The sequence below is a fragment of the Ambystoma mexicanum genome, chromosome 3p, assembly GCF_040938575.1.
Source record: "Ambystoma mexicanum isolate Mex_15411 chromosome 3p, UKY_AmexF1_1, whole genome shotgun sequence".
NCBI lineage: Eukaryota > Metazoa > Chordata > Amphibia > Caudata > Ambystomatidae > Ambystoma > Ambystoma mexicanum.
The window spans coordinates 196138779-196157697 of record NC_090925.1 but is presented as its reverse complement, the minus strand read 5'-3'; the positions used below and the strand labels follow the sequence as shown (position 1 = coordinate 196157697).

Genomic DNA, 18919 nt, shown 5'->3' with positions numbered 1-18919 from the left:
ACTCTGGTTGAGACTCTAACCCGGTATATAGGTCGGTAGTGGAGAAACTCTCAGACCCCCCTTTGTTTTTGTAAATCAGTCACAGCATGTAAAATGTTTTTTGAGGTTTAGAAGGTAGAAGTCTGACTCCCACAACAGACTCATAAATCACAACCACAGTAGCGCCAATCACTTGACGCACTTCGACTTTCACAGTGTAATTAGTTCAGGCTCATAGGGGTTTGTCCCGCAGTCATCACAAAGCGAGGAGGTAAGCACCTTTAAAGTGTATTTGTTGTGGCTCAAAGGGCGTAGCCCAACAGTCACCACAAGGTAAGGAAATTGATACCTTTCACAAAACAAATGGTTGTGGCTCAAAGAGCATTTGCCCTGCAGTTCCCACCGCAGGGAGTAATATATGCCTTTAGTTCCAAGTGTATCTTAAAACACTCTGCTCTTCCGTCTTGAGTCTTGTCCCTCAATCAGTGTGTCTCTACGCAAAGGGCTGTCTCACGTTGTTCTAAATACGCGCAACTTAATAGCTGCACATGGTCCTGGCAGAGTTAACACATCAAACTGCCACAAGCGGTCCAAACCGGCAAGCACGCTATTGCCAGTTGTTGAATAAGGAGGCTAGACACTTTGTCTAAAATTATCCTAAAAAACGCTCAATTACTCCCCAATGTTTGTTAGTTTTTCGTGATGCATTAGAGGTCACAGCAGCAAGTAAGTTGGTTTGCAGAGAACAGCAGTCGCCAAAAGCTACAGATCACTGAGCACTTTGCTTCGAGGGAAAGGGGGAAGAGGGAGAATTTAAGTCACCGACAAGCATTTGTGTCGCAACACATTGCGGCAGCAGTGGGACCTTCAATTTAAAAAAAGTTCACTTTACAAATGCCTTCGTAAGTCTCACCTTTCAGAGCAGAAAAGCAGGATTAGCAGTGTTATTTCGTCAAGGATGTGCGTGCGCGACTTCCCACAGATGTAATACCTTTTCTCAGAGTTGTTTGCCGACTGCAAGAGTTTGTGACCGCCATCCCGCAAACCAAAGCAAAACACAGCACAACACTCCTGCCTCACTCTGCGTCACTCTGCATCACTCCACTGGTGGGCAGGGCTTTTAGCTGTTCTTTCTCCTGGGACAGATGATAGTAGACAATTACGAAAGACTCTGCTTGATCTGTTCTGGTCTCTGTCTCAGAATCCCAACACAGCACAACACTCCTGCCTCACTCAGCGTCGCTCCACGAGTGGGCAGGGCTTTCAGCTGTTCTTTCTCCTGGCACAGATGATAGTAGACAATTAAGAAAGACTTCGCTTGATCTGTTCTGGTCTCTGTCTCAGAATCCCAACACAGCACAACACTCCTGCCTCACTCTGCCTTCCCATGCCTTTGCTTTTCTCAGTGCCTCCTTACGTTTGAAGAGTACTCTGACAAGGAATACAAGCGGAGGAGAACCTGGGACCCAACATTTAAATAATCAGCATCCATGAGTGCATGGGTGAACGTTTAGTCGTCCCCCATACCAATATCGCTGCCGTTACTGCAAGCATTGCTCTGGTAACCTGACTTTTCTAAACAGGCTTTAACAGCCTCCCCTGTCTACTTATCTACGCCCCAAGATGGCTGTGCCGCCCAAGGCCACATTGCTACAGACTAATGCTCCGTCACTAGGACCCCGCGGAACTCTTCATCCTCCTGAGTCATGTCAGCAGTTTAGCTGTGACACGCTTGGTCCCTATCCAGTTCAACCAGAGGCGCCTTGTTCGACAGGAGGCCCGGGAACGCAAATCCTCATGGCCGGTTCCCCAAGGCCGAGCCAAAAAGCTGCGACCAGAGTAATGATTCTTTTGGTGCCCTTCCAAGTCCTTCAGGGAGAGGGTAGTTGTTGCATGAGACAGCCCAGCAGCCGTCCCGGGAACCTGCCCAAGGAAGGAACAATTTTAACTACAGCATGTTGGGGCACTGGGTTGTTATAAACCTGGTGGGGGGGTGGAACATGAAAAAAAGAGAATTAAATAAAAGGGTGCCTGACAATTGAGCTGGGTACCTCATAAGTAAGTACTGGTATGAGGAAGAGGGACATGTAGGTAGAGTAGTTTGCTCCCTGCCTCGTTGCAGGTTTAGCAGAGCGGTAAAAAAGTGGTGGTAAATTCATTACTGCCACTGTTTTGGGCAGTAATGGAATTACCTCAATTTTTACCGTGCCGCCAAATCCTGAGTTTGGGTTTAAAGTAGAGGATTCATCGCCAGCATCATGCTGGAGGGTAATCCTCCACTTTAATGCCAAAATTCAGCGGAATTACAGCTCATTATAATTCAGTCAAAAACCCCATGGAGTCCCAAAATGGGTCTAACAACGCCCTACAACCAATTGTAATGCTGTGGTAAATCCACAGGACCAAGTGGCAGTAACGGTAACAGATTTCGGTGGCAAATCTGGAATTACCACCAAACTCGGAAAGAGGCCTTGTGCGTTTCAAAAATAATAAAAGCATTGCTTGGAGATTCATTCCTTTGAGAGTCACAATAATCATCTAAATTAAAGGTATATTGCTAGTTTAGACAATATGTCCAAATATATAAACCATAAAAATAAAAGCAATTATGAAACTGCTGCAAAAACAGTTAGAAAAACACAACCACCACTTTTGTGCCCTGCATTCAACAGTCAGATTGTGTTGTTTTGAAACCAACATTTCAAAAAGACCTCCCACAATGTTTCAGCTATCTACAGCTGTGAAGATAGATATGATGTGCTCAGGTGCCTGAGTTGCATATTAGTGTCAAATTCTGGCTTCACCACTGGCCACTTGACAAAAATGTGTGCTCCTGGGCAAATCAACGTATCTGAATGAATCTTACCTGTTGAAATTAGACGTCTCTACAAATGATTTAGCTCAGTGTGGTACTCCAAAACAAGTCAATTCAGATATGTGCACATACATGTTCTTAACAGTTAAAATGCATATACTGAACGTTAGTTCTATTACCATGGATATTAAAGACTAATATTGTGACATCATTTTCTGCAATGCACATAAGAGGGTCCCACACATCTTTTGCCCCGAGGGGCCTAACAAATCCCGCTGCCAGCCCTGCAGGAAGTAGCATACAAAAGAATCCAAGTGATTTGCATGGAATGCAGCGTGACGAGGGCGCGTTGGTGGGTCCCTTCCTCTAATGGGAGCTAGTCACTGCCCAGCTCCTAGTCCCCCCTCTGCATCCAGGGAGGGGGGAGGAGAATGGGAGAAGCCAAGATGGCAGCGGCAGCGGAGGCGGAGTATGAGTCTGTCCTATGCGTGAAGCCCGAGGTTAGCGTCTATCGCATTCCGCCGCGGGCCTCAAACAGAGGCTACAGGTGAGAGCAACGGCCAGGCATCGCGCGCACGGTTCACATTGTGACGTGTCCCCCCTGGCAATTGGTTATGCTGGACCTTATTCTATGAGGGAACCGTTATTTATAATCATTAGGATTCGAGTACGCACCCTTTGTGGGAGGCACAGGCGAGCGAGGGCAGCAAATGTGTTTTTAAAAATAACGCACGTAAATCGTATTCATCGATCGTACTATGAGCAAGAGGCACATTGTATATTAGAAATCCTGTATTTTAAATTAGCGAAACCAGTGACAGTAAGGGCTGCATCTGTGCTTCATGAGAATACCATCAACTATTGGGTCGAGGTCATAAGTCAGACTTCACGTACGTGTACCTTGTCTGTCAAACTTGCAATGAGGGCTCTCTTTTATTGACGGGAGTGTTAATCGTAGTGTGCGGATCTGTGTGGTTTGAACGAAGTCAGGTTACTACGATTACAATTTGCCTTTACACCCCTTTTCTTTCCATTTCTAAGGCTTGATCCCATCACCTCTTTAAACCTCCACACCCTCTAATTTCCCATTTCCCTTGTGCACCATTGTAAAATTGTCAATATAAGACCCTTCGAAATTAAGATTCAATAAGCCGGAGCTAAAACCAGCTCTGGGTTGTCGGGCAGCACTCAGTAGGCTGGAGCTGGCCACTGGGCAACCAAGAGCGATTACGCAGCCCACCGTACATCTAACTTCTACAGGAGAGGAAAACCTTAATTTTTTGCACATGATGTATGATCCATTATGTTTAAATGTGTACTAGGTGTGTTCCAATTCTTCTTAATGAACACTCTAAAATGCTGAACGTTAATGGCACTAGTTGGCCTGGGAATCCAAAGGTCCCTCCTGGTAGCGGTTAGTTTCAAGTTAACCAGGCTCTTCTATGGCAGAAGCTAAATGGCTCCCAGCAATTCTGTACCCTGTGTTTATTATCTTATCTTTGCTGAAACCTGACGCGTAATTCAGTATATGAATCCAGAGCTTTGAGAGGATGTGTATTGCTGCATCTCTCTCGCTCTTCTCCCTCTGCGTGACCAGCACTAGTTCATACTGACTATCTTTCTGGCGCACATTATTCTTCTGGGTCTGTTTGTACAGGTGTGGTGTAGGTTTCTCTCTTATCTTCTTCTGTTCTGTCTTCATTGCTTCTAGGAATTTCTTTGCAGTTATGCTCAGCTCGTGCCTCTCCTGCTGCTGAGCTGCTTTGTTCCTGTGATGCATGTTCTTGGCTGTGCAATGTGGTCTGTTGACAAGGTTGTTTTGTTCTTCTGGTATATCCCTACTTTGGCTGTGTTCCACTTTTTTGCGTCTTCAATAGTTCTGGTATCACCTTTCACGTCAATGAGAGCTACTGGTCTACCATATTTATGAGCAAGTGTTTTTGCCTTTCAGGGGCATCCATATTTTTTACTATGTCGCCTACAGGGTGCAACATTTGCATTCTCCTCTGGCTAGTGATAATTGACTGTTGGGAAGTAAGAAATAGTTTCCTGTGTGCATGTGTAGACTTGAGATGGCGAGTGACATTTTAATGGCTTGCAACCTAACATTTGTACCCATGGCCACCTATATACATTTCTCTGGGCGATGTTGCATTTCGTCTGTTGAAGGTTTCCTTTTGTCGTTGTATACTCTTATGTCTGGCATCTGGTGACATTCATTCAGTCTTGTGTGGGCTTTCTGTTCTCTCATTAGTTAAGAGGTCACCCCATTGGTGGAGTTTCTTGTAACTCTATGGGCTGATATTGTTTTCCGCAGTGTCATAGCAGTTAGCAGTTGGTCCAACTGAGCCTGCTGGATTGCTTCCTTGACCATACGGTTTGCCTTTTTTACTTGCCAATTTCCTATTTGGCGGTACAAGGCTTAAATGTATTTATTTTTATTGAACAGCTTCATGCACAAACATCAATCAAAATAAACTATTAACCACCTACTGACACAGTTCGATACAACATCGGTTATGATTGAAACACTAGTCCCACTACCTATCCCAATAGTGCATTGGGGTACTGATGCACATTATAGTGTGTTCACCCATCCCCCAACTGTGGGCAAAGGAAAACCGAGCGCCTTCCGACAGAATATTACTGGCTATCCAAAATGCTAGGTATCTTCCTCCAAAGAAGGGTGAAAAAGATGATATAAGGCTCATGATCAGCCCCCTTGAATAAAGCCCAAGTATCCTCAGCAATAGAGTTGGATTTATGCTTGCGGCCACACATGGCTTTTTCCTATTGCCGCAACAAAATTCTCAATGGATGAGCAAATGCTGGACTGACTCTAGGGCGCCACAACTTCACAATTTCATCTGAGACAAATTGAACTTGGTTATCTGACGCTAGTTCACTTGTACATCCTTCCCTCCTGAAAATCCGTTTTGGAGGTGCAGTTGATCAATACTAGGGCATACCTCCTGTTGTTGTGTGATCCATTAGGCCAATACATTCTCTGCCTTTCTTCTGCCATGTCTGTCCTGTCCACTCTACGGATTGCATGGGCAGAGTGTGAGTCGAAAGATGCTCGTCGCCTTCTTTACATGCAGAGCAAGAGGCAATGTGCCTCTCCATGTCATTGTCTATGCCAGGCCACCAATAGTGTTCTCTACATTTTGACAACGTTCAACCTAATTGTTCTTCATGAGATACAGTAAGTAGTGTGTGAAATAAGATTTGTAGGTGGTATAAGCTTGTCTGTTCCCAGAGGAGTCCTCCTTCCATGATTTCGGTTTTAAATCTTGCTGTATAGATGTAATTGCAGTGGAAGGTACCTTCCAGTCGGCCTTCCTGACGTTGTGGACTCTGCTGGGTGCCGAAGAATGTTGTCGTCTTCGGTTTTGTGTTACCATTTGCTCGCTGAAACGCTGTGTGTGATGTGCTCTTCCGCTTCCTGCACTGACACTGTGACTTGTGCCCCCTTTTCATTACTGGGTTTGTGAGGTAATGGGCCTGGACAGTGTTAAGATGGATTTCTGACCTGGTGGGCAGAGGTACAGAAGGCCAGCCTAGTTTCTTGGAACAGGGTAACCTTCTGGACAATCCAGACCAATCAAGGTAGCATTGGCGGCTGTCAATACTAGGTCTCAGCAGGGGTGGGGGTGATCGAAAGCCCATAATGAGCATAAACAGTAAATGACTCTACAAATTACTCTGTCGGTGTATATATCAAAAATACATATATATTTATTAAAGGCCTTTTTAAATCAAGCACAAAGAAAATATAAGCAGTAATAACCAAACCAACACTACACTAAACATATATACAGTCCCCAATGGCCTTAAGGAATAGCGCACCATATGGGTACACAACCTGCAAAGAAAGGGAACATACACTGCAAATATTGTTTAGGCACTCCTTAACGATTCAAACCCTGAGAGGCAGTCCAGTCCCTAAGATGAGTGGAGCCTTGAGCTCAAAAGTACTTTTGGTGCTGGTGCACGGAAGTCAAGACAGGGTCTCGCAGAGGCTGTAGTGAATTGGGAAGGTGGCTGAGGCAGTGAAGAATATGTTCCCACTGTTCAAGGAGGGTCTCCTGAAGAGGGTAGAACAGGATCCATGAGATGGGAATAGCTTGGTAGCACAGGCTACCTTTATAAAGAAGAGTGGCCCTCAGGGGACATTTATGCGTAAAAATGGATGGATGCGTCGGGGGCCACCGGTAAGGGTTGCAAGTACTCACCGACCCTCGGCGCACTCCGGACCAAACTTTGGCAGTCGAGTCTACTTAGGTCGCAGGTTCAAATCCTGCAGTTGCGCAGCTCTGCGGCTTTCAGGGACTGTGTTCCAGGAATGATTCTGTGGGGGGACAGTGGTGATATCTCTGCTGCTGATGAAGGGATCAGGACAATTCCACTGCAGCGATTCTGTGGGCACAGCAGCAAGGCACCCACGAAGTTTATCACCACAGCTGGGCGACGCAGTGACCGTGTATGCTCTGGTTCAGGCATACTCTCCCAATTCCAAACCTACGAATGCTAGGTGTACGAAACTCGGTGGGAGAGTGCCTTATACCCAGATCTTACAGTCTCCAAAGTCTAAGTGTCAACTCGAGACAGCGGCGGTTCCAAGGCAAAGGTCCAATACGAGCTGGTCAGTTCACTGGGCGGTCTTGGAACACTTCCTAGAAGGCTCGCTTACAGGATAAGTTGGAGGTACCGAGAATAGTTAGTCCCACTATTCCAGTGGGTCGAAGCTCCTTTGCAGACCTTCTGGGTTCGATCAGAATCGGGAGGAGGAGGAGGGGAAGCCAACATGACGACAGTGGGCTCAGTGTGCCAACCCTTCCAGCGGCTCTACTCTTGGTTTCAGGATACTTGGCTTGAAGTTCGGTGTGAACTCAGAAGATCAACCTGGAATGGGTGTAAGATGCCTTCTCTTAAACAGAATCTCCTTTGCACCGAAACGAAGAGGACCCAATGAGAGATCTGCACACATACAGCCATCCCAGACGTGGACCAATCGCGTACCACGGTGGTCCCAGTCATTCCCAGCACACCAGACCTCCTGGCATCCAGCATGTATATTGGAACTAGATAGTCCAGCCCACATCCTGGAGGCACACACACAAGACATGCAGAAGCCTGCGAAAGCTTCTGCGCTGGGGGTCTGCATGACCAAATAAGGAATTTCCTGGGTCTCGACCTGGGGAAGGCAAAGGGACAAGATGGCCAAAGGACAGAACAAAGGACCTCGTGGCATGGCCATTTTAGGCCTGGGCCACTGTCCTGGGCCAAATGCGGTAAACGCAGTATGGACCATAAAAAAGGGTTAAAAATACATGAAAAATAACAGCTGCCACCAGCTCTGTCCCTAGGCACATTTATTCATTCACCGAAATATCCTTTGAAGGTGTCGAGGGCCTTAAAAATAAAGAGGACCCCAGCGCACAGTAATATAAGGTACTTTGTGCACTGATAAAATGTTGCTAAGAACTAGCAACAAAGTGAAAGACTAAGGGAAACAAAGTCTCCCAGTACTGAATGCATTAAGGGCATTTCAGTTTCCCCATAACAAAATGAGCAAAAGCCCATTGGAGTACAGCAGAAGGCTGAGCAACACTGACAAATGTCAGGCTATGATGGTCAGACAGGTATCCAGTCATTTTTTCGAAAACATAGTTTTGAATGACAAACGTTTTGAAAAAAAAATGCATTGAAAAAATGATTTTTTTTTGTAGGTAGTTTAAAATGGGTGTTAAGAGGTAAAACAACGGGGATAAGGGGGGACTCCCCCATTAAACCCCCCCCCCCATTAAAAAAATGCATTTTTTCAGCGCCTTTTAATCTGAAACTTTGCAATTTGAAAATATGGCATTCGAAAATATCACTATAAACCAGTCAGACAACTGCAAAACGTTTTGAAGGGGTTCACAACTGGAGGGAAAATTACACATAAATGGAAATCTTTCCTAACAGACAGACAATCGGCTTGTGAGTTTTGCCAGCCTGGTATGTGCCCAACAGAGAGTGTGAATCCTTGAAGCGTTGCAGCAAGTCTGCATAACCTTGATTCAACCCTGTTTGTTTCGCCTGACGTCAGTATGTAAATGCGGGGTTTGTTGTCACTGAAGAGTTTGAACAACCTGCCCAAATCTAGTGCACCCTTGCCCATGCAACACCCGCATCTTTTTTTCCTTGACACAGTAGTTTTTCTCACTCTGTTAATGCTCCCGATATGAAGGCCTGACTCTGCCGTTTCATCGCTTTGTACCATGGTGGCTTCTAAGCCTTGAGCGCTGGCATCGGTCTTTGTAATTGTGTTTTTATCACGTACGAGTGGGCGTAAGGTAGGGGCACCAAGGATGCTGGATTTGATTGTCGAATGACCCTTGTCATGCTTCTGTCCACTTGAATGGTGCGTTTATTTTGAATATGGCTCAGTGGTTTGGTTTTTGCTGAAAATGCCTCAATGATTTTTGCGTAGTATTCTGTTGACCCCATGAATGAGCGCAGCTGCTGTTTTTTGGTAGATTCTGCAGCTTGCATGATTGCTTCTAAGGAAACCTTGTTGTGAATGCCTGCAGCGGTAATAGTGTTACAAAGATATTGAAACTCGGGTCTACCAAATGTGAATTTTTCCTTTTGCAGAGCCAGTCTGCTTTCCTCCAGTGTGCGGAGGACTGTCTCAATAGGGGTGTTGTGCGATTTCCTAGTCGTGGCTGTATACCAAGATATCATCTTGGAAGAACGCTATGTGGTGAGAACGCTATGTGGTGCGGGATAGGCCGAAGGGCATTCGGGTGTTTTGGAAGGTACCTTCCGGTGTGACAAATGCAGTGAGGTGTTTCAAATCGGGATGCAAACAAATCTTTAGATACAGTTCAAGTTTTGTACTAATAGTTCTGTGATATTCGGTAGCAGGTAAGAGTCTGAGACAATGTTCATGTTGAGACTGTGAAGGTCTACACTGATCCGCATTTTACTGTTGCTTTGCTTTTGTTGGGATGTATTTCCATCTCCCATGCAACACCTAACCCCCAGTTGATTTTGGTTGAGGAAAATATATTAAGTGCACGCAGAGGTGGACACGTGCAACTTTAGGGGGGTTAAACGTGTAAAGTCGGGGTAACGTGAGGCAATTGTGGAGTGAGTAAGGGGACTTTAAGTGGGCCCACATAGAGGGTACGTGTGTGTTTGTCGAATATATTTCAGAAGAGGCAAGGATGAATAACGTAACAACCATTCCCCAGTGCGAGAAATACTGAAGCACCGCCATATTAACGTAAGTCCTAGTTTGCCACAGGCTACAGGGAAGCAGCAGCACATCATGATGAGTCCAGAGTTATTTTTCCATCCCATTCCCCAGCAAGGGAGCTGAACGAGAAGGCCTTCAGGCCTGATGGATAAAACATAATTGTATCTGTTGCAGGCCTGCGAAACCAGAACAGTGTGTGAATGGCCAAGCATGGGTAGGGCTGCGCCCGTCCACCCATGGGAACCAGGGCAGCGGCCTTTAGCTGCCAAAACATCCTTCCTAGGTTTAGGGCACTAGCACCCCCAGAATAATGGTAATTATATTTGATTTTAACTGCCAGTTGCTCACAAAAAACACCTAAATCTCTCACAATTTGGCTGATCAGTAAGGCCCAGGGAGGGTCGGCTGGCAATCGGGGAGCGCAGAGCACAATGTTCTGTGATGCCAACACATCTAGTTCTGTTCTGGCGAAGCATGGCAGGGGCGCCTGCGGCTCTGGCATCACGAGAAATGTTGCTTTATTCCAGAGGGCCAATTTGACCTTGCGAGTATCCACTGAACTCATGTCAACTACCAGGTGCACATTACATGATTCGGCCCCTGGGGAGGGACACATTCTCAAATGCCTGCCAATCATGTACACAGAACTCAGTTGGTGGGCCATGAGACCACGTGTGGGTGGAATGTGGGGGGCTAGAATAGGTAAGATGCCGCGATATCGTTAGAGATACTATAGGGGACTGATGGTATGTACATAGGGGATAGCCAAAGACGGTGGGGAATCAATACCGTAAATTGATTGCGCCAAGAATGACAGGTTTTGAAATTGTCCTGTTTGCTTTGAACTAACCAGTGCGCTCTGTGGCAGTGGGTTCAGAGGCACCCTCTGAAACCTTTTTTCATTTCTGTATATTTAATAAAGCCATGTTATCCTTGAGGGGAGGAAGGATAGCTCAGGGGCAAGGCGTTTTGTCTTGGAAACAAGACAACGCAGCGCAACACAGGTTCAAAGTGATCCCGCGCTTAGAAACCATTCGTTGGTGTTAAGCTTGTTATAAAAGAACAATTAAAATTATCCTTGCAAGAGGTACACCAAGCTTTTTTCCTCCGAGGATTGTTTTTATTGTATCTGGTTGTCTGGTCCACCCTACACTTCTTCGTGAGAACAATGGACTGTGCCATTCTGTGGCTTCCACCGCCTTGGATGAGGGGTTGGTCAAGCAATTGCTGGAGTTCTTTGCATGCTGTCGGAGGAACAGGCCTAAATTTGTGTTTAGTGGGCATGGTGTTCGTGCACAAGATGATCTTGTGGACGTTCTATTCCAAGCCCATCGGATAGTGAACAACTGCTCGAGAGAACACTGATCCAGCTTGATCTCCAAGAGCCTCTGATCATCCCAACCGAAGACAGCTGAGCCCTTCGTTGACAGTACAACCTGATCACAGCAGTGTGTTCTTTAAAGAAGACTGTGCTTCTCCTGTATCCAGTCAGTTCAATTTTTGTGGCCTCCCTAGGCTCCAGGATTAATGTCTGATGCATGACAATGCTCTCTACTTCTCGGAAAAAAGAGCTTGAAATAAGTTTCTTTGGGCGAAATAGTATAATCGGAACCCGAATCTGCTACTACAATAGTGTGATCATTTTTTTTTTCTTTTTTTTAATTTTTGTTTTTTTTTCTCTGTCTTATTTATTTCTGCATGTCCGCTACAATGAGTTTTCCTCTTGAAATGAACAATGCTACGAAATTGACAATTTTGTGCGACTGCACGCATACTCTTCCCGTAGCAGAGCATGACCTGTCACTGACTATGTGGTCTCTCACCTAATTTTTTTATGTTGATGGCCTGGTGGTAGTGCCTCTTCCTGAGGTCTGCGTTATCTCTGTACTGTTCATCTGGTCTTCATACTGTGCAAACTTATACTTTGGCAGTTACCTGGCTTACTTCTCTTATGAAATGTAGTGATCATTCCACGTTTTTGGCGATGTTGTAGTCGGGTCTCTCTACTCGTTGATAATGCTTCTTGAGTTTTCCCATCTCTGCAGTGTACTATGAGCTGCCCCCTAAGCAGTTGATCGGCCATGTTTCCAAATGTGCACATTCTCGCAAGTTCTTCATCTATTGCTTCCATGCACATATGAAACTGAGACTTCCACTGATTCCACGGAAGGACACACTCTCTTCTGGAGTTTGAGAAATGTGGGCTGTGATGGTGTGATTCCCTGCGTTTTGTTTGTGGATTGCTGTTGTGCCTTCTCTCCCTCCCTCACCCCCTACTTTTATCCAGTATAGCATTGCTTCACACACATACATGCACCACAAAGAATCTGTTTGATACGAAAATATAGTTGGATCCAACTCACGTTTTATTGTTGAGTGGTAATCTAATATTAATTTCCAGATTGTTAAACTCAGTCTCCTTCTCACCAGCAGCAGCTAACTGGACTAAATATTTGCTTGCTGACAGCAAAACAAGTGTTTTTCTATGAGGATGCTATGGCCGATTAATTCCTGGTGAATTGTGGAGCCCCACATGGCTCCTCCGAATCTCCAACACTTTTTAACATCTTTATGCTCTTTGGAATGATGTACGCCAAAGGTGTCATTTATGCTAATTATGCAGACGACGCACGTCTTATTCCATTGACTGATGATTACAGCAAAAACACTGTCACCATCAATTCCATCCAAGTCTTATACAAACTCTGATGGTGGATGTTGGATTAGCACTCAATAATGCATAGGCGGAGCTTATGATGACTGTCACGGTGCCCCAGTTGCATAAGCTGAATTCTGAGTATCAGTAATTTTTGATTGCAGATTGTACCATTGCCACACTTCCTAAGGTTAAGACCCTGGGAGTAAAGTTAAGGCATATGTCAACAGACTGGTCTCTGGTGCCTCGTATTATCTAAAATGCCTTGCACAACGAAGACCTTTTCAAGTCTACTAACTGTGCCCCCATCGCACAGGCTATAAGATTAGATTATTGCTCTAGCCTTCTTCAGGGCATTGGCAAGGGTGATTTACAAATCATTCAAACTAACGCTGTGCGTGCCGTTGAGGGCCTGTGCAAAACTGACCATGTTTCGGCAGCCAGGAGGGCCCTACATTGGCTGTTCATGAACATTAGAATTTCATTTTGGTTGCTGTGCATTACGCACAAGTCCCAGCTATTTATCAGGTAGACTTTCCTGGCTTCCTGCCCAAAGGGCACTCTGATCAAATAATGTCTCCTGCAAGTGCCAAGGTCTGAACTAATGCTAGTGGCACAAGTGACTTTACCCAATGTTGCTCCAAGGTGCTGGAAGGCCCTGCCGCCAGACCTAGAGCATGTCCATCCCTGTCTGGTTTCAAACGTGGACTGAAAACTGCTCCATTACACTGATCTTTCTGTAGCTACTTGTTCTCTGTCTTGTCTAGTGCCATTATGCCTACGGGCCCTTGGTTTAGCGCTATATAAAAGAAATAAATGAGTAGATCTACCACATGTTAAACACCCTCCTGCCTAGTGATGGTATGTATGCTTCTCTGACTGCAGCCTTAACTACTTCTTTCAACCTGCATGCTGGTGGAGTAAGAGAATGAACTGATGGCTCATCTGATTAAAGATTGCTTTCGAAACGGGTATGCGGTCAAATTCTGAGGGTGCTTGACATCACACTACAATGTTTGAGTTGGGGAGAGGACATGAGCTGGCAGACTGAAGGGCTAAGCAAAAGGAGTTGCCCCTGCAGCAGCGTGACATCTGTGATGCAAAGGTGGTGTGAAATTGATCTCGTATGAGCTGCACGGCTACTTCTGGCTGTGATCGCTGCATAGAGTCTCAGCCACATCATGGCCTGTGTAGTGAGGGCCACTTCTCCACACCTCGACCAGCGTGGTCTTTACAGCCAGCACTTGATCAACCCTCACCAGAGGATGAGGTGGTGTTCTTCCTCTCTGAACTGTTGTGCCTGGCTTCAAAGAAATTACGCTAACCATGCTGTGTTTGTCATTGTTGCTGACCTGAGCCTCCGGAGCATCTGTGAATGTGCTGACCATACATTGTTCTTGGACGTTCAGCTCCGTCCTTCCTTAAAAGAGCTCCAGGTTTAGACCTATGTCAAAAGTAAATTTGAAACATCCCAGATTTTCATTGTACTTGCCAGCAAGGTGGTATTCGACCATCATAAAAACACATGAACTATGCACGTGGTCAAGTAGATATTTTGTGGCCTGAATACATTAATGTAGTATTGATGGGCTTAATGGATATATTTGGGGATTCATGTAAGATTTTGACTGAGTATCCTATACTTCTTTATTTTGTTTTTTGTTTCCCCCTTCGGTTGGAAGTGAAATGATTTTGTGAAGTATGTGACAATGCCTCGACGGTCTGCACAACGCTGCGGGATGCGAGGAGCATGACCACAGCGGTCACAGATGCTGGAGGCAGAAGCCCAATGTCGTAGAATGTGGCATACTTCACAACACTGGTGTGGCTCTAGCAGACCGTCTACTCGAGTCGGCAAAAGGGAGACCAGCCGCTATCTGGCCAGGGAGAGTTGTTTTTTCTTTCTTTTTTTCTTCCTTTTTTTAAACCAAGGTTTCCATAAGAGCCACCATAACCGCACTAACTCACCAGGGATTTCAATATTAAAGAAGGGCCCCACGAGGGCAATAACACGAGGGGCAGCCAGTCCCCAGCTAACTGTCAGTCTCTAAGTCAAGACCGCATGCAAAGAGGGCAGGGCTTACAAGCCATTTTTAAGCCCTCCCCTATAACACACCCTCAAGGAATGTAAGTTATTGGCCTGGGTGAGTTGGCCAATCAGGGTTGGGGAAGGGCTATTTTAAAGGGAAGCCTAGTGAGGTGTGCAGTGTGGGTTAGTCGGTTAAGGATCCGAGACAGAGGAGGACATCCGAGAGACCATGGGAGGCAAAAGCAGTGTGAAGGCTATTTGAGAGAAGGGGGTCTGTTGTGTGTTTGTGAGTGAGAGTAAGGGGTGTGTGGAATATATATATTTTTTTAAACGCTCTTTATTTGCATTTGTAAATTAGGAACACAGACAACATCTCTTCCCATCCCCCCCTATTCCCCAACTCTCAATCAATTCCGCAGGACCTCTGAACCTGTATCTTCCCTCATCAGCCTAGCCCCTTCCCTGTAGACCGCAGTCATTGCATGCAGTAGTTCCCCATGTGTTCCCTTCATCCCCTCCATATCCCATTTCTTCCCTTCATTCTCCTCATCCTTTTGTTTTCCTCTACCCCATGTTTCATGGTAGTTTTAGATCATTGGGTTTTGGCCAAATCATTCATCAGCTTGCTCCAGTCTGCCATTACCCCGTCATCCTCCGCGGTCTCCCTCGCCCCTCTCAGAATTTCCAGTTCTGCTGTGCCTCATCTCCGGGCATCCGCCTGCCAGTGCTTTATTAATAGCTCTTGTGGGTGTTTCCAGGCAATCGCTATGCGTCTCTTAGCCAATATTAACAAGAATCGCACCATTCTCTTTCGTGATTAATGCCTCTTCCCCCAGCCCCCCCCTGGTAGGATCCCCCATATACATGTTCTCGGGCCATGTTCCAATTTTGTCCCCAACAGCCCATTCACCCCTTTAACCACTTTGTCCCAATAATTCGCTATAACTCTGCAGACCCAAAGCATGTACCAAGGGCCCTTACCACATCTCGGGCGCTCATCACTCGGGGGTCCTCTTTATTGCCTGTAGTCGAGTAGGGGTTACATACGTCCTATGCAAGATATTAAATTTGACCAGCTGGAATCGAACATTCCGTGACACCTTCTGGACTTGTTCCCAGACCTATGTCTTCTCTGACATCTGCCCCACCCCCCCATCCGTCTCCCAACACCTTTACTTTCAGTTCCCCCCCACTAGATCCCTCCTCCTGCAGCGCCTTGCAAATTAGTGACACCATCGCCTCATCCTCCTCCCACCCCCTGTTTATTCTATAAATATCTCCAATAGTGAGCTTGATTCTGGTTGCGTTGGTTTTCCATCCCACAGTTCCGCTAATCTCCATACCACTGCTCGATAGGTCAAAAATAATCCTTTCAGTAATTCAAACTTTACACTCCATTCAGCGAACGTCAACGGCTTCCCTCTTTCAAACAAGTCTCCTACCACCGCAGACCCCTTTTCGAGGAGCCTCTAAATCCCTGCCCTCCCTGTCGCAGCTTCCAGCTCACCCCCCAGGGTAGGTGCCTCTCGTAGGGCCTTCCACATCCTTTCTTCCCAACATATTTCCTCCATACGTCTCTGACTGCTTCAACCCTGATTGTAGTCCCCTTATTCCCCATCAGAGTCCACAAGAGTTCAATCCTTTTACGGTGAGGCGGTAGATGCCCCACCAATCCTCTCAAGGCCTCCCTATCCGGCAGCCCCCATTCCAGTGCCATTGGTAAATGAGCTGCTATAAAGTATTTCTCATAGTCTGCCAGGCCCAATCAACCTTCGACCCTTGGCCTACATAATGCCGCTAGGGATAACCTTCTCCGCTCTGTGTTCCATAGTAGCTCCCCCACTCTACCATCCAGCATTTTAAAGAAAATCTTCTTCGCTACATATGGTATGTTAGTGAAGATGTATAATCGTGGGAGGATCACCATTTTACATAGTGCCACACACCTCAACTGGGAGAGGGGTGGGCCTTTCCAAACTGCATCAAGTCTCCTATCTTCGAGAGCGCCCTCCCCGTTTTGTGTACGAAAAGTTTTTCATGTCATGAAATATCCGAATGGCGAAGTATTTGAATGATTCTGTCTCCCATTTTATCCCCCCCTCCGGCAGATCCCCTACCTGGCACTCTCTCAACCCCCCAATGGGAACAGCAGTGACTTATCCTTGTTGATTCGGAAGTCTGACAGTCGCCAGGAATTCTTTAGCACCTCCAGCTGCATTGGGAGATTCTCCCGCTGATTGTTCACATATGGCAATAAATCATCGGCGTATAATGACACTTTCTCACCCCTCCTGCCATAATCCCTGCCTCCCCCATCTCGGTCGCATGATCTCTGCCAATGGCTCCAGGGCCAATGCGAATAATATTGAAGAAGCTGCGCACCCCTGTCTTGTCCCTCTACTCAGTTCCCATCTCTCCGAGACCCAGTCATTGGTCCTTACCATCGCTATCGGCTTGCTATATAGCAGACCCAGCCATCTACATAGGTTTTCCCCGAACCAGAATTCTCTTAATACCCAGAAAAGCCATTTCCATTCTAGCGAATCAAACGCTTTCTTGGCGTCAAAGGAAGCTATCGCCATTTCCCCCTCCTGGTATTTAACATTATCCATCACATGGCAGAGACGACTGATGTTACCGGTCATATTCCTCCCCTTGATGAACCCACATTGATCCGGGTGTACCAAATTCCAGGGCTACTCTCACCATTCTATTCGCCAGGATTTTCCCAATCGATGTTCAGCAAAGAAATGGGATGATACGACATACAGTCCAGCAGATCTTTCCCTTCCTTCAAAATGATTGCTACAATAGCTTCCCTCATGGATTCTGGGGGGGTTCCCGTTTTCAAATGCTTCATCATACACCTTCTTGAGCCACGGGGCCAGGAGGTCTATATATTCAGAATAGAATTCTATTGGTAGCCCGTTCCTACCGGGTGCCATACCCCTCCGCATAGAGTGCACCGCCCATCGTATATATCCCCTTCCTCTGTTGGAGCTTCCAAACCTTCCCCAATTCCAGACCTAGCTTCGGGAGTCGAATTGTGTCATACAGATCATCCGCCTCTTCTTCCACGGATCTCCCTTCACTTGTCTAAAGTTCTTAATACATTCATGGAATTCTATAATCTGGTCCTGGGTGCCCACTATTTCCCCTGACTTGGTTCTAATTTGAGTTATCACTCGTCTCGGACTCTCCCTACTTATCAGCCAAGCCAAGAGTTTCCCCGCCTTATCTCCCTCTCCGTGCCTGTTAATATCATATTGTGCCAAATCTGTTAGGGTCTTATTATAGAGCATTAAGCTCTGGGCCAGTCTGTCCCCTACCAACTTCCCCTTTTGCTGCCTCCCTGTCCAGTTCAGCCACTTGCTTTTGTGTCTGTCGTAGCGTTTCTTGTAGTCTTTTCCTCATCCCCACTGTCGTCGAGAGGCGGACCCTTTTTTATATGTGCCTTAAAGGCCTGCCATAACACCCCTACTGATGTCACTGTCCCCTCATTCAGCTTTAACTCTCAATTCCCTTCTGTATCTCATTCTTGAAGGCTCCATCTCCCAACGCTTCTCTCTGCATATGCCACAACCGTTGTAGGATTCCCCTACCCACCCTCTCAACCACCAGAGGGGAGTGAGAGGGTGCACCCCAAATACTCCGATCATTGAATTGCTGACAATGTTCCCTCCCAGTCTGTAGGTAGTCTAATCGAGAGTACGATCCATGCGTTGCCAAGTAGTAGGAGAACCCCCTCTATTCCCCATGTGTTTCTTTCCATATCTCCACCAGGTCTAATTCCTCCATTATCATATGGAGTGACACTGACATTTGTCTTTTTCCGGGTCCTGTGCCTCCCATCCCATCCAGGCGCTCGTTCGGGTAGCAATTAAAATCTCCCCCCATACTACCATTTCATCCCCATAGGCTTCTATCATTCACAGCACTGAGGAGAAGCATTCCCGATTGTCGATATTAGGTTCATACAAGTTCACTATACATATTAATTGATCCTCCCATCTCCCCAACATGACCATCGTTCTGGCACCTCGTTCTTCAGCACCTTTTCCACCTGTAGAGCCGCCACCCATATCTGTTCCCCTCTTACGTGTGAGTACGAAATACCCTTCACCCTTCTTCCCCAGAGGGCTCAGGTCCGCCTGAACCAAGTGTGTTTCTTGGATCAGAGCAACCTGTATT

At 46.3% G+C, this 18919-nt stretch overlaps 1 protein-coding gene across 1 annotated transcript in view; it reads left to right on the top strand.

The window, feature by feature from the left end:
- The first annotated feature begins 3188 nt into the window (after positions 1-3188).
- The window catches only part of LOC138580241 (adaptin ear-binding coat-associated protein 1-like), a 216997-nt gene continuing 201266 nt past the window's right edge, over positions 3189-18919 (top strand). Inside the window, exon 1 of the mRNA XM_069650619.1 lies at positions 3189-3341. Within this exon, the coding sequence (XP_069506720.1) occupies positions 3226-3341 (116 nt within the window). The 5' untranslated portion in view covers positions 3189-3225. The remainder of the gene's footprint in view (positions 3342-18919) is intronic.